General features: G+C 42.4%; 1 protein-coding gene across 1 annotated transcript; it reads left to right on the top strand.

Moving 5' to 3' along the window:
- Positions 1 to 13,310: 13,310 nt before the first annotated feature.
- On the top strand, positions 13,311 to 23,376 carry LOC143443994 (uncharacterized). The gene is made up of 5 exons (XM_076942498.1): positions 13,311 to 13,393; positions 18,370 to 18,420; positions 19,138 to 19,266; positions 20,007 to 20,161; positions 20,328 to 23,376. Exons 3-5 carry the CDS (start codon positions 19,257 to 19,259, stop codon positions 20,808 to 20,810), a joined length of 648 nt encoding a protein of 215 aa, XP_076798613.1. The 5' UTR covers positions 13,311 to 13,393; positions 18,370 to 18,420; positions 19,138 to 19,256; the 3' UTR covers positions 20,811 to 23,376.
- Positions 23,377 to 24,891: the final 1,515 nt, after the last annotated feature.

Raw genomic sequence — 24,891 nt, forward strand, 5'->3', positions numbered from 1 at the left:
TCTGAAACGTAAATACTACAACCAATTTTAACAAGCGGGAAAAAAAGTCTTCAGAACCATCATCTTAAAAAAAAAAAAAATGTCAGCCCCCTGGGGGTGGGAAATTTTTTTTTTCTTGATACTAAAACTTGTTCTGAGAATTGTATATTGCAGAATACACAGCCTTGGTGTATCTACTCATCAAGCATACTGAGCAGACCTGCCCAAACCTCTGATGTCCTGGAATTCCATCTGGATTCAGTGAAGACACAGCATCAGAGGCTTATCAACTTACTCTCCCAGCTACCCCTCTTCTAAAATCTCAACGCCCTTAATCAGCTTGAAGAAGTTAAAGAAGAGTCAGCGCCCCTATTCCCTGAGCTTGGGGACTAATGTGATTAATAATGGTCTGTCTTTCTAGGGACAAGTAGTGGTTTTGTTGGAACAGGGGGGATTAGCTAGGACTTACTGCATAGCCATAACCTACTGGTAGAAATCTGTATAATTATAATCAAGATGAAGTTATAATTTCTTAAATGGTACAAAATTTACTTTGATCTCAAATTTAAGGTTTTCATTGGTACAAGCCTCTTATTAATATAAAAATGAGATGAATATTGATACACTCATGGGCATTGTGCCTGTATAACACATTTAGGAATACAATGCCTAGACCCCGCCCTTTTTTAACTTTTTTAACTGATTTGGGACGGTTAACCTATGAGTTAAGGGACTATAGCAAATTCATATTTTTGAGTTTATTGTTAGGGTATTTTCCATATTTTACTTAGAAATAGCTGAGAGGAGTTAATGGAAAACAGTCCAGGTTACCTTACATGGATAGTTGGTTTTCAAAACATCAGAAGTCCATAGAACTGATGCTACAAATATTTATATATTAATGTTCATATTGATTAGAGACCTGTCTGCTCCTGACAGCTTCCTGTTGTGGATTCTAAGAAGAAATTGAGCATCCTTGGAGTTACTCCAGTTGTGTGGTAACAGCCACTAGGCAAGAATTGCCTCTCTCCATCTACAAATTACTGTCCAGAAAAGGACACACATGCAGAATAGTCGACTGATTATATCTGCCTAGACAGAGTAATCAGTCCTTAATAATCCTGCATCACCAAGGTCTGTCAGATGACTCTGGGCCAGAAGGCTGAAGATTTGATGCTCCAACGTTCGATAGTATAGGGGCTTTTCAGGTGTTCAGAGATCTCTATAAATTGGCTAAGTTTTAGAAGCTATGCTTTGTGCTTCCCACAATTATAGTTAACTCAATCATTCTGGATTTCTGATGGGGTTGAAAACTTATAGCTATTTACCGTAAGAGAAAAGATTTGAGTGGATGGTCGTCAGCTGACATTCATCCTAAAGCCAGGTTCAGAACTACATGTTTTAGTTAGGATAGATGACAGAGGTGCTGGTTAGTCAACAAAAGGATGGACTGGGTATTAGGACTATCTTGTACCTCACTGGTACAAATTGGCATAATTATGCTCTAATTGTATTTTGAGAGAAAAGTTTCATTTTAACAGGAAGGGTGATGTGTAGGAGGACCTAAGGTAGGAGGAGTACTGAGAGGAAGAAAAGGAGTAAGAAGAGGAGGAGAAGAAGGATAGGAGAAGGTAGGTGATGAAAGAGAGAAAGAGGGGGGAGACAGGGAGGCAGATATTCATGTATCTCCACCAGTCAAAGATAGTTGTTATATCTAGGTTGGTCAGTGGGTTACACCTCTGATTGAACAATTCCAAACTTATAACGCTTATGATTAACATTATTTAAAAAAAATGTATAAATGCAAAAAGGAAAAGGGGGCATGGGATAGGGGTTTTCTAAGGGGGGGAATGGGGAAAGGGGATGGCATCTGAAGTGTAAATAAAATATCTAATAAAGAAATCTTAAAAAAAAGAATTGGAGAATAACCTTTTGAAATTAATCAATCAAAATAAAATGGACAGCAAACTATCAGAGTTACAATATAAGGAAAAATTCAAAATGTTGAGGCAGAATCTTGAACAGACACTACAGGAACTCAAGAAACAGGAAAAGTGACAAAAGGAAAGCTATGAAGTGTGGATACAAACCTTAAGGGAGAAATTTAAATTTTCAGTTGAAGAAAATACTGAGGTAAAGACAGACAAAATAGAGAAAATCAACCAAGGGTTATTAGAAAAAACATGTTGGTCTATCCGGTTACTGTACAACAAAGACCTCCAAATGTTGTTTACCCACAGGGTTATGAGAAATTTGAATGGCAACCTGTGGATGTGTTAGATATGAAAAAATTTAAGGAAAGTGTCACTAATTTTGGTATGCACTCACCATTTGTAAAACAAATTCTGACTTCTTGGGCTATTAAAAATAGAATAATCCCCCAAGACTGGAAAGATATGGCAAGAGCAATATTAGAACCTGCTGCAAATTTACAATGGGTTGCATGGTGGAGAGATGAGGTGAGGGAGATAGCATGACAAAATAGAGCCAGAGGAAGAGAGATTTCCATAGACCAATTGCTCAGTGAAGGTTGCTTTGCTGAAATAGAGGTGCAGGCTGTATATGATGAAGAAACTCTGGCATTGTGTAGATTATCAGCCTTAAATGCCTGGGACAAAGTTGCAGAATCTGGGAAGAGACTTGAACCATTTACTCAAGGCGTTCAAGGGCCAAAAGAAACCTTCCCTGACTTTTTACAAAGGCTAACCTCAGCTGTCAAAAGGAGTGTATCAGATTCGGTAGCAAGAAAGGCAATAATTGAGTCTTTAGCCTTTGAAAATGCAACTGCTGAATGCAAGGAAGTAATCAGATGACTGAGGGCAGGGTCAGCATCAATAGATGAGTGGATTAGATACACAACTGAAGTTGGATCTTGCTCAGATGATATGATGGTAATAGGAAAAGCTGCCATTAGACACCTAGAGATGACCCAAGATTTCAAATGTTTTAATTGTGGTGAATGGGGTCATCTCAAAAATGACTGCAGGAAAAATCAAAGTAATACAAAATGGGGGCCTAGGCCTTCTGGAATGTGTCAAAGATGTGGCAAAGGCTGACATCTGACTAGGGAATGTAGAACAACAGCAGACAAATGGGGCAATACCCTGCCAAAAAACTTCCAGAGGGACCTCTCGCAGGCCCCAATGCCAGACAGGGAGAGTTCTCTTCCTCAGCAGTGACAATTAAATGTCACTGCTTCAAAAACAGATGTTCTGAGACCAGATATGACTGGGGAGAAGGGCACACAAACTGGAGAGACACACGACCTCAAGGACATGCTGGACGTGAAGGAGCAGAAGGTCAATGTTCTCCAGAAGAAGATAGAAAATCTTCAGGAACAACTAAGAGATAAAGAGAAGCAGATGAGCAGCTTGAAAAAGCGAGTCAAATCTCTACAGGCGGACATGACTAACATGGACACAGCTCTGACAATGCTGAAGGAGGCTCTTGCAGACAAAGAGCGGACAATTGAACGTTTAAAGGAGCAGTGGGACAGAGATGAGCAAGAGAAGCAAGAGGAGATTGAAACCTACAAAAAAAGATCTTAAAGATTTGAAAGAAAAAGTCAGCCTATTACAAGGAGACATCTCAAAGAAGGAGACTTCTCTCTTGGATCTCAAAGAGCATGCTTCTTCCCTGGTTTCCTCAGGACTAAAAAAGGACTCACAGCTCAAGATCTTAGAAATTGCTCTTGAGCAGAAGAAGGAAGAGTGCCTAAATATGGAGAGATCTAATCGAACTCTAAAGGAGATGCTTAATAGGCAAAAGGAATCAATAAGAACCCCCAAAGATAGATTATATATTGCTTTATTAACCTTAAATTTTTTGAATGCCAGTGAACAAAGCACCACAGCCGCTGAGAGACATTGGATGGTGGAAAAAACTACTGAACTAAATCAACCTGTTTATATTAAGGATATTTTGATGTCAGAATGGAAAGTGGGAAATGTGTTACGCTGGGGGAGAGGTTATGTTTATGTTTCCACAAGAGTAGAAAAGCTGTGGGTTCCTTCCAAGTTGATAAAGATCAGAAATGACAAAGGGAGACCCCCTGAAGACCTCGTCGACACAGAAGAAAAGGGAGACTAACACAACCAACCAAATAGGTGATGTATATATGGTGTTGTTTATGTCTCTTATATGGAGACAGCTCTGGAACTGGCTGGGACTAAAATATCTATACAAAGCCAAGAACGTTTAATTGGGTACTAATTTCTCATACTTAATACATGCCATCCTTTATGAAGGCATGTATACAAAGTTATATTATAGTTTGATTAAGTGATCAAACTAACCTGAAGAGGGCAGTTGCCTTTTTTTATTGATCTTCATTGACCAAGCTGTATGCCCTGAATGCCCCACGTGAATGTCTTTATAAAACTACCTGCTGCTTTTAAGTTTTATATGATACAAGATGAAAGAAGAGAAACACAGCCCTAGCAAGATTCATACTCAGAGATGCTGAGTCTCCGGGACCTTCTATTCCAGCTTCGTGCTTGATTCTACTGCAACTACATCGAAGCTGTTTCATTTAAGGACTTGCTTCCAGAACTTTTCCAGAACAGCTAGCTTGCCTGTCCAGCCTTTCTGACTGTCACAATCATGGTGTCAGCTAAGCTATGAACTTTCTCAGCACATAGTGACTTCAAGGCAAATGATGCCAGCTAGCTCTCCTTTGACTAAGCCAATTTTCCTATTTCCCTTTGGGCCCCCAGATGGGAATTCTTCGCCCCAATTCAGCTGGATGCAGACAAAAGGAGATCATCATCCCAATTCCTTATGTTGGGGTGGATGGTTCTGGTTACTTTAGAAATCTTTATGATTGTCACAAGGTTGAATATCTGAGAGAAAAGAATCTTTTAATTGGACAAAAAAAGGGGAAGTGTGAGAGAAAAGACTTTTTTAATTGGACAAAAAGGGGGAAATGTTGTGGATAGCCCTAGCCTCTTGTCATGGTAATTCCACTCCTGGGAGGGGCTGTGAAGGAGGAGTGAATCTTGTGAACCTTCTGTCGAATCAAATTTGTTAAATAAAGGCTAGAGCCAGTGATTGGCCAGTAGAAGGAGTGGGAGGAGCCAGAAGTAGGGGAGAAGTGAGAAGAGCCATTTGGGGCAGTTGGGAGTTGGGGGAAGGACAGAAGAAGAAGAAGATCATGACCTAGAAAACTGCAGGTTGTAAGGGATCTCATAGCTGGTAAATAGAGTAGTTCAATGGTAAATCTGCCCAATCTAGTCATTCAGCATACATTTGTAATTAATTGAGTTGTGTTTTCCTTGACTGGACTTCTATGGGTCAGAGATTTACCGCAACAATCACCAAATGCAAACACTGTTGTTGATGCCAGAAAGTGCATGCTGACAGGAGCCTGATGTAGCTGTTTACTTAGAGGTCTGACAGAGCCTGACAGAGGAGGATGCTCACAGCTAACCATTGAACTAATCAAGGAGTTCCCAATTGAGGAGTTGGAGAGAAGACTGGGGGAGCTGAAGAGGTTTATGGTACTATGAGGAGAGCAACAATACCAACCAACCAGAGCTCCCAGACTCTAAATCACCAGCCTGGAAAAGCACAGGGATGGACCCATAGCTCCAGCTGTATACGTAATGAAAGGTGCCCTTGTTGGACATAGGTGGGAAAGGAGGTCCTTGGTCCCATGAAGGCTGTATGCCCCAGTGTGGGGGGAATTTGAGGTGGAGAGGTGGGAGTGGATAGGTAGGTGCGGGTATACCCTCACAGAATCAGAAGGAGGAGAGATGGAATAGTGGGTTTCTGGGGTGTGGAAATGGGGAAAAGGGATAGCATCTGAAATGTAAATAAATAAAATATTTAATTTTTTAAAAAAGAAAAAATAAATAGCACAGCAATAACAATCAGAAAATCTGGCAAATGAGTTTGCAATGTAACAAAGGAGTAAATGCAGAGTGACATAAAGTTCTCTGCCAATGTCCATATCTAACATTGTTCCATTCAGAAAAGTGTTCACCATTCTACTTGGGAGGGTAGCCCTTCAAGTGTATGCAAGTTTTTCATTTTTTAAGTCACATAGAATTTGGAAAAAATCTCAATATGAAAAAAATAGCCTATAACAAAAGGATCTAACTCTATACAAATGTGTAAAAATATCTCACAAACCTGGGTGAGAATGGATTCATGAAAAAACTAACGGATGGCAGCTGGAGGGAGACAGGTTTTCCACAGTTGAAAGTTCACAGGCAAGCAAGACTAGAATGGTCCAAATGGTGATGGATTTAGATTTGAGACATCAGCATGAATGAGCCAGGGCTTTATATACATACATATGGATACATGCAAAAAGATTTATGATGTGTATATATGTGCAGATTAACACACACATTAATTTGCTTGGTTTGTCAGTTAAAAAGGACTATAAGCAATGTCCTAACAGCTCTGAGCATAGGTCTTTATTTTTAACATCTTCCTGAAATGAAAGAAAGCAGAGCTCTGCAGTGACATGGCTGATTTTAGGATTGGTACAGGAAATTTACAAGATAAGCCAAGAGCATATACAAGATAAGCCAGGTGCCGGGAACTAAGAAAGTGCTGCAAAAATACCCATTCCTGCAAGGGCATACCAAAAGGATACAGAACCAGTTGAAAGAGTTTCCAACAGCCAAACCTTAAATTTGAGCAACAAAGGAAATAACATAGTATTGGGTATGGGGAGATACACAGTGAGTCAGAGAGGAAGGACAATCAATCTCTCATAAAGAATTTTAAACAATTTATGTAACCCCCCACATTGTAAGTATAGGCTGCACATAATGACTCTTCCAAAGTCCAATACAAAAAGAGGGGAACTAACAACTTTCCATAGACACAAATTATAAACACTGTTTATTTCATCCAAGTCACAGTCAGACAAGTCTCATGCTAAGCACAAGCAAGAGAATTACAACTTCAAGGACTCTATAGGGAACATAGCAAAACACTATCTTAAAGAAATAAGCTATGTCAATAATAACTTATGGTAATAATGTATTGAAAATGTGTACACTTTTATTGGTGTGATAAAAAATGACAATATTGTTCTATTACATTTCTGCCATAATCTTGTGATCCATAATCATAAATTTAAAAATAGGCAAATTTCTATTACTAGACATTATATACAATATGAGACTATAAATCAAAACTCTAAAGTTCATCAAAAAGAAGGCAAAACTGAAAATGTTTTTTAAAAATTCTTAACCAAATAATGCCAAAATATACTTGACAATTAAAGATCATTTTTATCATGGATAGGAGTGTAGAATAATGATGATAGAGAAGATTCAGTAAAAGTTCAGGAATTCTATATAAAGTGTGGACTTTTAACAATATACAAACATTGATAAACTAATGAAGAAAAGTGCACCACTGTACAGCTTCAATAAGAAAGACACCTAGTAGCCCTCTATACTGCTATCATACTTTTCTATAAAACTATATTTTAAAATCAAAACATTAGAAAATGGAATGGTGGGATTATCAGTAGAACCGATAGAACAAAAAAGAAGATATAGAAAAATAAAGAATATCCAGGCTGAACAGGGGTAAATACAAATTGAACATTTAAAAATAGATTTAAAACATATGTGGGATACTAGGAGAGAAGGAAGTGAATCAGACTACCCTCAGAAAGATAATGCTGGAAGAGCAAGGCATTTATGTATATGTGTGAATTCATTTTGTGAGACTAAGTAGAAACATTAAGAGTTTGAGGCCAGATATGGTGCTGGTCACCTTTAATCCCATGCATTTTGGAGGCAAAGGCAGGTGGATAGTTGAGTTAAAGGCCAGTCTAGTCTATAGAAAAAGTTCTAGAACAACCAGAGCTACACAAAGTGACACTGTCTTGAAAAATTAATTATAGATTCAAGGCCAATGTGGACTACTTACTAAGAACATAAAAAGAAGGAGAGGGAAAACAGGATAGGAATAATAGCTAAAAATTTACCAGGCTAACAGACAAATTAATAGATATAATTCTGTAGTGGGATATTTTTCCATTACATTTGTATAAAGCTCAGCGATTGGGCTGTATGATAGGTAGGTGGAGTGAGGAGTTCAGAAGGAGAAGGAAAAGGAGAGGAAGAAGAGGAGTGAGGAGAGGAAAGAGATGCAGGATCCATGGAAAACCATGGGTTCAAGACAGTCCTGGGTAACAATTTATATCTTAAGGTTAGATATTGGGAAATTGTGTGGGCAATTTGTTATTTGAGCATTTCTAAATATATAAAGCCTTTAGATAATCTTTAAGCATTAGAGTTTCATTTCTACTGGGTACTGAATGATTGGTAAGATGGTCTGGGGTTCAGCCAAGCTTTGTGGAGACAGAATGGGAGATTGGCAGAGCCATCTCCCATGCTGGCATCTCATGGGTGCCAGGGCCGGTGCTTCTGGCCAGCCCGAGCCAGCGGTCTGAGCTAAGCAACCTTGCCTAGTCAGGAACATGGTGGCCCCATAACAATAAGCCAGATCAGATGCCACCATTTTAAACATAACTATTAACATAATTCCACATATTCAAAAAACTGAGCAGACTCTATGCCAGCTAAATCCAAAGAAACCCACTGCAAGATTCATTTGAATTAAATTTAACAAAACTAAAAACAGAAAAACATCTTGAAAGTATCTGGTAATAGAGAGAAACTGTCTTAAAGAAAAAAATTATTCCAACTCTTATCAGAAGTCATAAAAGCCACAAGTATGGAGAACAATGTCCTCAAATGCTTATAGACATGAGCTGTCAACGGAGAATGTTGCCAAGAAAAATTCCAGGATGAGTAATACATGAAAACATTCTCAGATAAAAAAAAAAAAACTAAGGTAATTTATTACAGACAATGCTTTTTAAAAAATGCCAAAGATAGTGGCATAACAAAAATATTAAAAGATCTGAGCACATCAGAAAAAGACAAGAGAGCCACAAAAGGAAGTATACTTTAAAAACATAAAGGTTTGCTTGTAGAATTTCAACAATGTCACACTCAGTGTACACACAGTGTTTAAGCTACTGCAAGTGTAAGGAGAAGACTGTAAAGAAGGTAAGAAACCTACCTCAAGAAAGAAGGAAGAAATAGCAGTAGTGAACTATGATGTGTCATATGCACAATGCCATACCTGAAGCCATCACTGTAAAAGAATATCCTTAGAAAGAAAGGCTTGCAAAGAGTTTTTAAACAAGATTTAAGAATTAGAGGAAATGCTTTCAGTCTGTTCTTGTGCCCTGAGCAGACCTTGGGGACCAGCTCTGCACCCAATTCCACAACATCCAGAGGAAGCTGGACTCCTAGGAGCTCTAAAACACAGAGAAACATAGGATCATAAGATCACAGGATCTCAGGAGCTTAGTCACAACAGGATTTCAAGATCCTGGAAGCAGCCTGACTCCCAGGAGCTCTTACACCCAGGATCTCAGGATCATAGAATCACAGAAAAGCTGAACTCTGAGGAGATCTGACACAACCAAGATAGCAGGAGAGACAGGCTTCAATCAGAGACAGTGAGTACAGGTAGCACTAGAGATAACCAGATGGTAAAAGGCAAGTGCAAGAACATAAGCAACAGAAACTAAGGTTAACTGGCATCATCAGAACCCAGTTCTCCAACCATAGCAAGTCCTGGATGCAACCATAGCAACCCATCATACCAGAAAAACAAAATTATGATTTAAAATCACTTTTTATGATGATGATAGAGGACTTTAAGAAGAACATAAATAACTCTCTTAAAGAAATGCAGGAGAACACAGGTAAAGAGGTAGAAGCCATTAAAGAGGATGCACAAAAAATCTCTTAAAGAATTGCAAGAAAACACAATGAAACAGGTGAAGAAATTGAACAAAACCATCCAGGATCTAAAAATGGAAATAGAAACAGTAATAAAATAACAAAAGGAGACCACCCCTGGAGATAGAAAATCTAGGAAAGAGATCGGAAGCCATAGATCACCATGGAAAACATTGACAAAATGGTCAAAGAAAATGCAAAATGTCATTAAAAGTTTTCCCACCAAGAAAAGCCCAGGACCAGATGATTTTAGTGCAAAATTCTATCAGGCCTTCAAGAAAGACCTAATACCAATTCTCTTCGAACTATTCCACAAAATAGAAACGGAAGAAACACTACTCAATTTGTTCTATAAAGTCACAATTACTCTCATACCTAAACCACACAAAGACCCAACAACTTGGAATACGCATGATACAATTCGCAGACCACATGAAGCTCAAGAAGAAGAAAGACAGAAGTGTGAATTGGCAGGTCTTTCTTAGAAGTGGGAACAAAATACCCAAAGGAGGAGATACAAAGTGTGGAGCAGAGACTAAAGGAAAGGCCATCTAGAGACTGCCATACCTAAAAGTACACATGGAGTGACATGTTGCGGCCTGAGCTGCCCCACGCTTGGGGGACAAAATGTGTGGACCACTCTATCAGTGTTGGAACCTTCACTGCCAAAAGCCTTGGGGGCTAAATTGTTAGAGCCCGCACTGACCTAAGCTGCTTCAGTCCATGGGTTGGGGTTCATCAAGAGAGAGAGTGAGGACAGATGTGAAGAATGGAGACCAGACAGAGTGTGATTCAATCCTGTTTATTCTTCAGTTTCCCTTCCTAGTCCAAGTCCCAAGTTTTGAGTTCCTAGTCCCTAGTTCCTAGTCACTAGTGCCTCCAAGTTCCAAGTTTTCAGTTCCAAGTTCTAGTCTCAAGTCTCATCCAAGTACAAATGTCTAATCCCTAGTTGCCTGTCTCGAGTCTCAAGTGCCTACTCCAAGTGCCTAATAATTAATAATAATTTCTTCTGTCTGCCTCTCACCTTTTATATGTCTCACTTCTAAGCCATGCCTTTAAGCCATGTCTTTAAGTCATGCCCTTAGGTCTTGTCTCTAAATCTGATCTCTAAGTCACACCCTTAAGTCACACATCTTTAAGTCTCACACACCCAAGGAAAAATCCTGGGTATCTAAAACAAAATGTTATCAGAGTGCACTCAGCTGTTGTAGCCTAATGTAATCAAGTCTCTTGTCAGGGTATATGGCTCAAGATGGCTGCAAGGATGATAGCCGCCTTTTGTCAGCTCCCCACAATGACACATGGCTCCAATAGCATATGTAGCAGAGGATGGTCTTGTGAGACATCAATGGGAGGAGAGGCCCTTGATCCTGTGAAGGCTTGTAGAGGAATGCCAGGATAAGGAGGCAAGAATTGGTGGGTGGGTGGAGAGAACATCCTCATAGAAGCAGGGGGAGGGGGGATAAGATATGTGGTTTTCAGAGGTGAAATCAGGATAGGGGATAACATTTGAAATGTAAATAAAGAAAATATCTAATAAAATGTTTTCAAAAATATGACAAATGTTATATGCTAAAATGTTAGCATTTTGTCTAAACCTCACCCCACAGTTACCTGGCAATAGCCAAGTATGCCTGGCCTGCTATAAATGGGGCTGCTTGCCCTCTTCTCTCTCTCTTGACCTCTATCTCCTGCTCTGTTGCCTCTTGCTTCTCTCTTTCCCCTTCCATGTTGGACAGGACAAACAAACAGAAGGGAAAGAGCCCAAAAGAAGGCACAAGAATCAGAAACCCATCATTTGTACACTCAGGAATCCTACCAAAACACAAAACTGGAAGCCATAATATGTACACAGAGTACCTGGGGACAAACCCATGCAGGCTGGGCATGCTGCCTCAGTCTCTGTGCGTTCATGTTTGGTTAGGTTGATTTAAAAAACATTGTTTAATTACTGTCCAGAAAAGGACAAACTTACAGAATAGTCAACTGATTATATCTGCCTAGACAGATGAATCAGCCCTTAATAATTCTGCAACACCAAGGTCTGTCAGATGATCCTGGGCCAGAAGGCAGAAGAACAGATGCTCCAATGTTTTGTAGTATAGGGAGTGTCCAGGTGTTCAGAGCTCTCTATAAATTGGTTAAGTTTTAGAAGCTATGCTTTGTGCTTCCCACAATTTTAGTTAACTCAGTCATTCTGGATTTCTGACGGAGTTGAGAATTTATAGTCTGATAGCCAATCCTGGCTATTTACCTTGAGAGAAAAGATTTGAGTGGATGGTTTTCAGCTGACATTCATTCTAAAGCCAAGGAAAAAGCCAGGTTCAGAACTAAGTGTTTTAGTTAGGATAGATGACAGAGGTTCTGGTTAGTCAACAAAATGATGGACTGGGTATTAGGAATATCTTGTACCTCACTGGTACAAATTGGCATAATTATGCTCTAATTGTATTTTGAGAGAAAAGTTTTATTTTAACAGGAAGGGTGATATGTAGGAGGAGCTAAGGTGGGAGGAGTACTGAGAGGAAGAGAAGGAGTAAGGAGAGGAGAAGAAGGAGAGGAGAAGCTAGGTGATGAGAGAGAGAAAGAGAAAGAGTGGGAGAGAGGGAGGCAGATGTTCACATGTCTCCACCAGTCAAAGATAGTTGATATATCTAGGTTGGGTAGTGGGTTACACTTCTGATTGAGCATTACCAAACTTATAAAGCCTTTGATTAACATTTTTAAAAAGTGTACAAATGCAAAAAGGAAAAGGGGGCATGGGATAGGGGTTTCCTAAGGGGGGAATGGAGAAAGGGGATGGCATCTGAAGTGTAAATAAAATGTCCAATAAAAAAACACAAAAAAAGACTTTGTTTGCTTACAATTGAAAGAAAATATTGAAATAGGCCCAAAAACTAGTAAAAATAGCAAGGCCCTGTGGATTCCCTTTCCCTAACCTAAGTAGTTAAAAGTGCTGATCAGCAGGTCTGTTAGGCCAGGGCCCAGTTAATCAGTCACACAGGCTGTGGAGTTACAGGACAAAAGACAAAGGCCTGTTAAGTCATCCCAGGAACTAGCTGGCCATAAAGATAAAAAAAATATGCAATGACATTCTTAAAAAAGAACAGGGACATGTCTCGGGCATGTCCAAATGAGTAATGGGCCATCTGATGTTCTTACAACCCCTCCCCTTATGAGGCCCACTCAGTGTTCCAGGAAATTGTAGTTTAAGTTTAACCAGATGTTCTGTTAGCTTAGATAAGCATCCGCCCACAGAAACTGTACTCTGCCCTGCTTGGCTTGCTCAGCCTGCTGATGTTCAAAAGTGTAAAGTAACCAATCGTGTTTTACCATGTGAAAATCTCCCACTCCCCCCACCCCTTGCCTATAAAAACCCCAAGCTGATGAGCCTCTTGGTTGGCTCCTCTGTCTCCTGCGTGAGATACGTGTCAACTCAGAGCTCCACTATTAAACTGCCTCGTGTGCTTGCATCAAGTCGGTCTTTCATGAGTCCTTGGGTGCGCACTGTCCCGAGACTTGAGTGGGGGTCTCCCTTTGGGGGTCTTTCATTTTGGTGCATGGGCTGGGAAACTCGTCCAGGATTTGCACAACCACCCAGGATCTCCAAAGACCCCTTGGAGGTAGGTCTGTGTAAGTGGGGTGTGTTTGGGTGCGGTGCTGCCAAATGCATGTCTTGGTTTTTCATGACTTGGTTTCATTTTCTGGCAGTTGCTGCTGTTGGCCATAAGGATGCAGCGGCTGCGGAGGCAGATGTGCTAGGGCCACAGGCTGCAATCCTGGGGGACGCCCTACGGGTGGAAGGGAGTCAGGATAGCCTGACTGACCTTTTTTGGAACAAAGGAGATGGAGTGCTCTTTCTACAGGGGAAGGTACAAAGACCTGCTCCGTCAGAGCTTGCGTTTGGCTTGCTGTATAAGACCAAACAGGGGCGAGTATGTTTGGAGGTGATAATGTCTTGTGTGCTTATTCTGTTTTTGTGGTTTCTATTTGTCAAAATGGGACAGGCTGTGACGAATCCTTTGTCTTTGACTATGGACCATTGGATGAACGCTAGGGCCAGAGGACATAATCTGTCAGAAGTTGTTAAAAAGGAACCTTGGTGGATCTTTTGCACCTCAGAGTGGCCGATTTTCAATGTGGGCTGGCCACCTAAGGGGACTTTTGACTTACCCACCATCAGAGCCTTCAGGGCAGTTGTTTTTTAGGAAGGACCAGGGTCACATCGAGACCAACAGCCTTACATCACCGTGTGGGAGGACTTGCCCCATTTTCCATCCCCATGGGTTGAGCCTTTCCTCCCCCCACCCCTTGCCAACAAAGCTCCTGGGTCTTAGCTGTTCGAGAAGGCCACAAAAGAAAATCCAAAACTGTGGCAGAACGAAGGGGCTTGAGCCAGCACTGTCAGCGCCCTTTCCAAAGATATACCCTGACATAGAAGAATCCCCTGAATGGCCCATTCCCCTGCCCTGCCTTATCCCCAAGCTCCCCAACCCACGCTCCAACCCTCAGCACCTACTCCTGTTTTAGACCCATCCGTATAAACTACCATTCCATCTGGGAGTGGCTCCTGAGACACAATATGTGGAAATATGATAGCTTGAGTTAAGGCAAATTGTAAGATGGGATGCTTAGGATAATGATTATCTATTTGACCATTGAAGGAAGTAGCCAGCACTGTCCAAACATCAGAGGACGCCATTAATATTTGGACTTGATGGGCAGTATAAGGCACTATCAAAACCTTAGGCTCCCTTCCAAAATGGCTAATGGCTGCTTTTAGTCCACAAAGGGCAAGCTGAGCGACTGAATCTGGATACCTTTCAATAATCTTTTCGGGAGAAGCATTGGGATGAACCCATAACAAGGGCCCCTCCTGCCATAACACAGCAGTTGGTAAGTGTCTAGTTTTAAAAACACATAAGTCAAAGGTTTTGGTTTCATCTATGCGTTTTAGTTGGGCATCTTGTAAGGCACTTTCTACCACTTGTAGAGCAAGGCTTGCAGCCGGTGTTAAGGCTCTTGGCGAGGAAATATGAGCATCCCCTTCTAAGATATCAAACAAAGGTTTTAATTCAGCAGAGGAAATTTTCAGAAATGGTCTCAACCAATTTATATCACCCAGTAATTTTTGAAAATCATTCAAGATATGTAAATGTTCTCTGCGAATCTCTAATTTTTGAGGAACTATTTTTTCTGGATAAATAACTGTCCCTAAAAAGGAACCAATTTCTGAAATTTGAACTTTCTCAGTAGCAACATGCAGACCCCACTGTTCCAAGGTGTTTAATAATAAGGGGTATGAGGTCTGTAAAGTAATTAAATCCTTATGACACATAATAATGTCATCTGTGTAATGGGCCAGCAGCAGAGAGGGAAATTGTTTCTTAATTGGCTCAAGGGCCATTTGTACATACAGCTGACATATAGTGGGGCTGTTGGCCATGTCCTGAGGCAGAACTTTCCACTGATATCTTTTATCAGGTTCAAAATGATTAATAGTAGGTAGGGTAAATGCAAATCTTGGTCTATCTTGTGAACATAAAGGAATTGAGAAAAAACAATCTTTAATATCTATAATCATGATTCTGACCTTTAAGAAGGACTGCAGCCATTTCTAAGTATGCTGCTGCAAGTCCGGCATTAGTAAGGCAACCTCCCAAGCTGCGACAGGCTCTCAACCAGTCTTGTAACCCTCTGTTCCTATGAGGGGCAATGACTGTGCGGCATTCCACTGTAGCATTTTCAAAGACCATTTATTCTATCAATGGCATCACCTGTTCCGGGTCACCAAAAATCCTACCCGCTGCCTCGGTCATTCGGGCCACAAAATCAGAAAAAGACTCATTAGATGTCTGAATTATCTTGGACAAACAAAGGTTACTGCCTTCCTTCCTAGGGAGAGACTTCCATGCCTTTATTGCAGCTGATGCTATATGTGCATAGACCTGCCAGGGATGAGTGGTCTGGTCGTTCGCGTGTACTCCAACTCCAGCCAGCATGTCAAAAGTCCATAATTGTTGACCCTCAATACTTGCATTAGCTCTGGCTTGTGTTTGTAACTGCTCATGCCAGAGCACTTTCCATTCCAAATTTTGGCCCATATTGGTAAGTACCGCCTTCACTGTGTCCTGCCAGTCTCCTGGCATCATAGCAGCTGCACTTAATCTCTCCACTTGGGATATGGTAAAATTAGCCCCAATTCCATATGCACGTACTGCCTCAGCTAATTCTTTGACCTGCCTATACTCTACTGGGGCATGAACACAGGCTCCCTCTGCCCCTTCAAATACCGGAAGTGCCAGCTGTAGCTGTCTCCGATCTCCTGGGCAGAGAAATGAATTAGAGACGCTGCCCGGGGATAGGCCGGAGGCAAGGGCGGGGCCAAGGGACTCAAGGTCTTTCTTAGTCTTATCTCAGGACAGTTATTTTTTGGTCCATATCTGTTTTGTTCATAGGTGGCTGCCTCTTCCTCTAGGCTTTCTTCCTCTCCTTGCATTAGATCTTCTTCGGAGCTGCTAAGGTCTATGGCGGCAAGCTCCTTAATGGGGTAAAGGGGGGGTCCTTTTGACCTCCACTCTCTCTTCACCAGCCGGTGAAGGGTCCTTAACCTTAACAGGCCCTGCAGTGGCCTCTCTTTCTTTTGAGTACTCTACCTTTTTACCAGACTCCTGGGTCTGCTTCTTTTGTCCAGGCCTTCTTGCCTGCTTCCCTTTCCCAGGCTTCTTGGCCTTATCTTTTATCCCAGGCTCCTTGGCCTGATGCCGGCTAACATGCTCTGTTTCTGATACACTGTAGTGGACCTCTTCTAAAACCTCTTGACTTGCATTAATAGCTGTGCTGCAAGCTGGATCTTTACAACACAAATAAGCTAAAATCAAAGGCAACACAAACAAGAGGCCAACTAGTGCAGCGGCGGCAATGGGTGAAAATCCGCTCGCAACCAAGGCTTCCACCCCAAACATACCTCTCAGAGACATACCTCAATCCTGTAGTCTTTTAACCCACCCCAAGTCTCGGAGGAGGGGGGAGAAACTGTGGCGCCTTGAAGTTCCCGGGTTTCGGCACCAGATGTTCCGCACCCCTTCCGAGTCCCCTCACCCGCAAGAGAGACATGGGAGGCAGTGTTCGGGTAGTTACTACAGCGAGGCTTTATTCTTGTATCAGCTGAAGCAGAAGACCCCAAGCCTGGAAAAGGCACTGCTTATATACACCCTAGAGTAGAGTGTTCACTTCTGATTAGCTGTTCACTCATACCCCATATTACGCCCTGGGATGGGCAGTGACTTGGCACATTTTCGCCTCTTGCACCTGCGCAGTTTAGTTGTTTACTTGTGGGAGCACCGGATGCCAGCGCCATCTTGTAATGGCAAATGTTGTCACCGCTTGCCGCGGATCCCTACAAGGAGCCAAGGAGACCCAAAGGAGACTGACCACCACTAGAAAGAGACCAGTGTGCATACTGCAAGGAGAAGGGCCATTGGGCCCGAGAGTGCCCTAAGAAGAAAGAGACCAAAGTGCCGTCCTTAGAAAATATTGAAGATTAGGGAAGTCGGGGTTCAGTTCCCCTTTCCGAGCCTAGGGTAACCCTAAAAGTAGAAGGGACCCCTATAAACTTTTTAGTCAATGCGGGAGCAGAATATTCCGTATTTAATAGACCTCTGGGAAAGATACAAAATAAAAAGACATTAGTGACTGGGGCAACAGGACAAAAGCCATATCCTTGGACTACTACATGAACTGTAGATCTTGGGAGGAACCAAGTATCCCACTCATTTTTAGTAATACCAGAGTCCCCTACACCCTTACTAGGCAGAGATGTGTTAACCAAACTAAAGGCCCAGATAAATTTTGCCCCCTCTGGACCAGAAATGTCTTGGGGGATTGAAACACCCCAAACATTAATATTATCCCTACAGCTAGAAGAAGAATACCTGCTCCACCAAAAGAAAGAACCCCCCCCCCTCAAGAAGCTCCAAGACTGGTTACTCTTATTTCCTCAGGCATGGGCTGAGACAGAAATAATTGGAATGACTAGACAGATTCCCCCTGTGGTAATAAAGCTCAAGTCTGGAGCCACCCCCATTGGGGTCTGACAGTGCCCATGAGCAAGAAAGCAAGAGAGGGCATCCACCCCCACATTGAGAGACTGTTAAAACAGGGGATCCTAGTTCCTTGCAGGTCCCCTTGGAACACCCCCTTATTGCCAGTAAAAAGCCAGGGATGAATGACTATCATCCAGTTCAAGATCTCAGAGAGGTTAACAAGAGAGTACAAGACATTCACCCTATGGTGCCCAACCCCTACAACTTGCTCAGCATGTTGCTGCCCACACAAACCTGGTATACCATCTTAGATTTAAAAGATGCTTTCTTCTGTCTGAGATTACATCCTAACAGCCAGCCCCTGTTTGCCTTTGAGTAGTGAGACCCAGAGAGTGGGAGAACTAGACAACTCAAATGGACAAGGTTGCCCCAAGGATTCAAAAACTCCCCCACCCTGTTTGATGAAGCTTTACATCAGGACCTTGCCCTTTTCTGCACTAATAATCCCCAGGTAACTCTCCTTCAATATGTTGATAACCTTTTATTGGTTACAGAAAACCATAAAGATTGTGAACTGGGGACTCAAAAGATCCTGGCTGAGTTAGGTGAGTTGGGGTACCGGGATTCCGCTAAGAAGGCACAGCTATGTCGAACTGAGGTGACATATTTGGGATATACCCTAAGAGATGGACAGCAGTGGCTCACAAAACCCAGAAAACATACAGTCACACAAATTCCGACCCCAACCACCCCTCGCCAGGTAAGAGAATTCCTGGGGACCACGGAATTTTGCAGACTTTGGATTCCAGGATTCGCCACATTGGCAGCCCCATTGTATCCCCTGACAAAAGAAAAAGGGGAGTTCATTTGGACTAAAGAACACCAACTGGCTTTCAAAACTCTTTAAAAGGCACTGCTATAAGCCCCTGCCCTAGCACTGCCTGATCTGAACAAGCCTTTTACCCTGTATATTGATGAGAAAAACGGGGTTGGCAGAGGGGTCCTCACCCAAGTGCCAGAACCTTGGAAGCACTCAGTGGCTTATTTGTCAAAAAAACTAGATCCCGTGGCTAGCGGATGGCCCTCTTGTCTATAAGCGATAGCAGCAACAGCCATATTGGTAAAAGATGCTGATAAGCTAACTTTGGGCCAGAAAGTGACAGTAGTGGCCACCCATGCTCTCAAAAATATCATCAGGCAACTGTCAGACCATTGAATGACCAATGCCCGGATAACCCACTATCAGAGCTTGTTACTAACAGAGCAGGTGACTTTCGCTCCACCCGCCATCCTTAACCCTGCTACCTTGCTACCCTAAGCAGACAAGACCCCAGTACATCAATGTGAAGAGATACTGGCTAAAGAAACAGGGACCTGGTCAGATTTAACTGACCAGCTGTGGTCCGGGGTAGAGACTTGGTTCACCGAAAGAAGTAGCTTCATGGTAGAAGGTAAGCAAAGGGCTGGGGCAGCGGTAGTGGAGGGGAAGACTGTCATTTGGGCCAGCAGCCTGCTAGAGGGAACTTTGGCACAAAAAGCAGAACTTGTTGCTCTGACTCAAGCCCTAAAACTGGCAGAAGGAAATCTATCAACATTTATACTGATAGCCAATATGCTTTTGCAACAGCCCATGTCCATGGGGCAAATTACAGACAGTGTGGGCTGCTGACGTCTGCAGGTAAAGACATTAAAAATAAAGAAGAGATTCTTGGTTTATTAGAAGCTGTTCATTTGCCCCACAAAGTAGCGATCATCCACTGTCCAGGACACCAGAAAGGGACTGGCCCTATTGAAAAGGGAAATCAGACAGCAGACCAGATGGGTAAAGAGATGGCACAAGGACCAATGACTCTAATAGTTAAAGTGGTGCCCCAACAGGCTGAGAGGACCCTTGAAAAGAGAGTCCTCACAGACGAAAAGGGGCTAGAATACCTGACTAGTACGCACCGCCTTACCCATCTAGGGCCCAAAAAGATGATAGAGCTAATCAACAAGTCCCCTTATCACATTCCTAGGCTACAAAAGAGAGCAGAAGATCTGGTAAAGAACTGCAGGGCATGTGCCCTCACTAATGCCGGATCCAGCAGGCATGGTGAGGGAAAGCGCCTATGGGGATATCGACCTGGAACTTACTGGGAGTTCGATTTCACAGAGGTCAAACCAGCCTGATATGGCAATAAATACCTTCTAGTTTTCATAGATACCTTTTCAGGGTGGGTTGAGGCATTCCCCACCAAGAAAGAAACAGCAAACGTAGTGGCCAAGAAGATACTGGAAGACATCCTCCCTCAATTTGGGATACCTAAGGTAACTGGGTCAGACAACGGACCTGCCTTCATTGCCCAGGTAAGCCAGAGACTGGCCAGGCAACTGGGGATAAATTGTGCTTACAGACCCCAGAGCTCAGGACAGGTAGAGAGGATAAATAGAACCATAAGAGACCTTGACAAAATTGACCTTAGAGACCAGCAGGGGTGATCGGACAATCCTTCTCTCCTTTGCCCTGTTCCAGGTGCAGAACACACCCAGACCTTTGGGACTAACACCTTTTGAGATACTGTTTGGTGTACCACCGCCTCTGTTTGAAACCCTAGAGAGTGTGGCACTTCCTGATGGCAATAATTTTATACCTTCCACACACATTCTAGCCCATTTAAAAGCTCTTGAGACAATCAGGAGAGAGATTTGGGAACAGCTGAAAGACACCTACACTGTTGGAGACCCTGCAGTTCACCACCAGTTTGAAGTTGGAAATGCTGTCCTGGTACAGAGACACCAAACAGGAAATCTCGAACTTTGGTGGAAAGGACCCTACCTGGTACTGTTGACAATCCCAACCACCATTAAGGTGGAAGGGATCCCCACTTTGGTGTATGCTTCACATGTCAAAAGAGCCCCTCCCAAGACTAGTTCAGATGGTTGGGCATTGAAAAAGACTGATAATCCTCTTAAGCTGTGTTTACGTCATAGACACAATTCTGAGTCAAGACAATAATCTTCATGCTCCCATGTGACAAACCTGGGAGGTAATTAATGAACAGGGAAACACCATTTGGTCAATTACTGCCATGCACCCTCCATGGACTTGGTGGCCAGACATCATACCTGACATCTGTAAGTTGGTAGCTGGATCGCTCACCTGGGATCTCCCAGACCACACAGATCTATCTAAACCACCCGCTGAAACACAGTGTCGTCCAAACGGAATAGGGAGCACCTTTGGATACTCAGGACAGTTCTACTGGGCTAATCTCCAGTCCGCAGAATTTTATGTTTGCCCCGGTCAGAGCCACAGTTTGAAGCTTCAACACAAGTGTAAGGGGACCTCTGATTTTTATTGTGCTGCATGAGGATGTGAAACCACAGGTGAGGCTTACTGGAACTCTACTTCCACCTGGGACCTGATTACAGTAAAGAGAAACAGCAGTTATAATAAGTCCAACCAAGGAGAGAGAGACAGTTCTAAATATCTTGAAAGTGGGTGTGCATGCAGACATAGTAGTCCAAACAGACCTCATAAAAAACAACTACTGCAATGCCAAAGCTATAAAATTCACTGACACAGAAAAACAGGACCATCAGAGTTGGCTCAAGGGAAACAACTGGGGATTGCATATAGATGCAGCTGGAAAAGACCCTGGGTTAATCCTCAGAATTAAATTGACCCTAAATCACCCCTCTCCCATACACATAAGGCCTAACAAAATAGTTCCCAAACAAGGCCTCCCTACCAAACCCCGTACTCAGACACCAGTCCTAACTTTGCCGATGACTGCTGGCTCCTATGACCTCACACCCTCACCAGACTCCACCCAATCCTTCGACAGGACAAAGGTTATTTAACTTGGTCATTAGAGCCTTCCATGCCTTAAAAAAAACAAGTCCAGACTCCACATAATCCTGCTAGACACATAGTGTGTCTAGCGACATACTATGAGGGGATCGCCATGAATGGTGCCTTTAATAACACTACTTTCCATCACTCCTGCACCTGGGGAACTGAGAGAAAACTAACTCTGACTGAGGTATCAGGGACAGGTTCAGGACTTTGCCTGAGTACCCCACCTGCCTCCCACGAACATCTATGTAGTCTGATGGTCACTTGTCCTAAAACCTTGACCACCTATTATTTAGTACCAGGACCCAACCGATGGTGGGCCTGCGGTACAGGACTCACCCCTTGTGTGTCTACAAGTGTATTTGAACCAACTACAGAATTTTGTGTGCTTGTACAGCTGGTCCCCAGAATCTACTATCATGCTGCAGGTAATTTCAAAGATGAATTCGATATTAGACCTAGGAGATACAGGAGAGAGCCAGTATCCCTCACTTTAGCCATCTTACTAGGTGCAGGCATCACCACTGGTATAGGAACAGGAGCTGCTGCATTGGCTACCGGTCAACAAGGCCTTAATGCTCTTAGCACTGCTATTGATGAAGATCTAAAAATATTAGAAAAATCTATTTCCAGTTTAGAAAAGTCTTTAACATCCCTGTCAGAAGTGGTGCTCCAAAATAGGAGAGGACTAGATTTCTTATTTTTAAAGAACGGCAGACTGTGTGCTGCCCTCAAAGAAGAGTGTTGCTTTTATGCTGATCATACTGGGGTGGTCAGAAACTCAGTGTAGAGATTTCGAGAAAGACTAGATAAGAGACAGAAAGATAGAGATGCTCAACAAGGCTGGTTTGAGTCCTGGTTCATATAATCTCCCTGGATGACTACCTTATTTTCTGCCCTAGCTGGACCAGTGATAATTTGTTTAATTTTGATTTTCATCCCATGTGTGATAAACAGATTAATTGCTCTTGTCAAAACTAGAGTTGCTGCTCTTAAATTAATGGTGTTGAGACTACAATACCAACCACTTGAGGATCCCAATAAAGTGAGAGATGACTCTAGAACCTAAAACAGATATTTTAAGATTAAAATTATTCAGAAGAAGAGGAGAATGAAAGAAAATTTTGAAATAGGCCCCAAAACTAGTAAAAATAGCAAGGCCCTGTGGATTCCCTTTCCCTAACCTAAGCAGTTAAAGGTGCTGATCAGCAGGTCTGTTAGGCCAGGGCCCAGTTAATCAGTCACACGGGCTGTGGAGTTACAGGACAAAAGACAAAGGCCTGTTAAGTCATCCCAGGAACTAGCTGGCCATAAAGATAAAAAAAATATGCAATGACATTCTTAAAAAAGAACAGGGACATGTATCAGGAATGTCCAATTGAGTAATGGGCCATCTGGTGTTCTTACAACCCCTCCCCTTATGAGGCCCACTCGGTGTTCCAAGAAATTGTAGTTTAAAGTTTAACCAAATGTTCTGTTAGCTTAGATAAGCATCTGCCCACAGAAACTGTACTCTGCCCTGCTTGGCTTGCTCAGCCTGCTGATGTTCAAAAATGTAAAGTAACCAATCATGTTTAACCGTGCGGAAATCTCTCACTCCTCCCATCCCTTGCCTATAAAAACCCCAAGCTGATGAGCCTCTTGGTTGGCTCCTCTGTCTCCTGCGTGAGATACGTGTCGACCCAGAGTTCCGCTATTAAACTGCCTCATGTGCTTGCATCAAGTCAGTCTCTTGTGATCCTTGGGTGCATGCTATCCTGAGACTTGAGTGGGGGGTCTCCCACAGTCTTTCATACAAAGCCATTTATTAATTAAATCATTTCTTTCCTTAACTCATTTTTTAAAAGTTCTTTGTATATTCTGTATATTAATCCTGTTAGAAAATTTGCAAAGGCAATTTCTCTCCCATGTTGTGAACTTCTTCATGCAATTGATTGTTTTCTTAGCTGTACATAAGTGTTTTAGTTTTATGAGGCCCCACATGTCAGTTGTTGGCTTTAATTCCTTGGCTAATAGAGTCCTGTTCAGAAAGTCCTTTTGATACAGTGTTTTTTTTTTTTTTTGAAAAAATATGAGATAAGCCCTCAAAATGATATAGTCTAGGGGTCTTGATCAGGTTTGTTTTCTTTGCTAGTTAGGGAATAAAAAGGCAAGAAAACTCTGAAGCATAACAGCAGCAGAGAAATCTCAAAACACCTCAGAATCAGTAGTTGAAAAGGAGTTTATTGGGGGTGGGCAAACATATGTGACAGGCACATGGAGAAAAAGACCTTCTGCAAAGCAAAGAGGGAACAAAGCAGTCTCCTATCTAGGACTGGGGGCTTAAGGTGTCAGAAGAGTTTTCTTCCCCTACTTTAGGGTTGGTTAGTTCGAAGGAAGCTTGAATAGTTTATGACCTAGTTTAATAGTTTATGACAACACTATGACAGGCCTTGAGCTTGTTGAGTCAGTATGTCAGCAGGGGGCCTGCTGGTGAGAGACTAAAACCAGCAAGGCCTTTGTTTTAAGCTGCCAGGCTTTTATCTCACCTCAGCAGGGCAAGGAAGAAAATGGTCAACTTGGAAATTCACCACCTTTCTTATATAATGAACCCTCTCAGTTTGCCTACCAGGAAGTGTGTCTAACTCCTAGTCTCTCATTTTCCTATACCTATTGCTAGCATTTCTTCTAGGCTCCACCCCACAGTTACTTGGCAATAGCCAGGTATGACTGACTGATATAAAAGAGGCTGTTTGCCCCATCCTCATTCTCTTACTCTCTTCCCATGTTTCCCTCTTCCCTCTCTGTCCTTTCTCTCCCCATTTCTCTTTCCCATCTTGCTTCACATATTTATGGTCAGACTCTACTCCTCTTCTCCTGTTCTCTCTCTCTCTCTCTCTCTCTCTCTCTCTCTCTCTCTCTCTCTCTCTCTCTGTGTGTGTGTGTGTGTGTGTGTGTGTGTGTGTGTGTGTGTGTGTACTCTCTCAACTCTCCTCCCCATGCCCTAAATAATCTCTATTCCAGACTATATCTGTCATATGGCTGGTACCTCAGGGGAAAGGGATGCCGCAGCTTGGGTCCACAGAGGCACCCCCTTCCACACATAGCATCATTACTGGGCCTCTACCAAACATATCCCTGGCTTTCTTTTCTTTTTTATAAAACACAACACCTATACCTTGTAAGGTACTGCCTATGTTTTGTTTGTTTGTTATTTAGGTGCAGAATTTACTTTAGTATTATTATTTTTAATTTATTC

This window comes from Arvicanthis niloticus, chromosome 12, assembly GCF_011762505.2.
Source record: "Arvicanthis niloticus isolate mArvNil1 chromosome 12, mArvNil1.pat.X, whole genome shotgun sequence".
NCBI classification, from domain to species: Eukaryota; Metazoa; Chordata; class Mammalia; order Rodentia; family Muridae; genus Arvicanthis; species Arvicanthis niloticus.

What these genes read in the sequence shown, in the direction of transcription:
- LOC143443994 (XM_076942498.1), top strand. An exon ending in GACCTGCCTTCATTGCCCAG is followed by an intron (nt 20,162 to 20,327) that starts GTAAGCCAGAGA and finishes GCCCTGTTCCAG; the next exon opens with GTGCAGAACACACCCAGACC.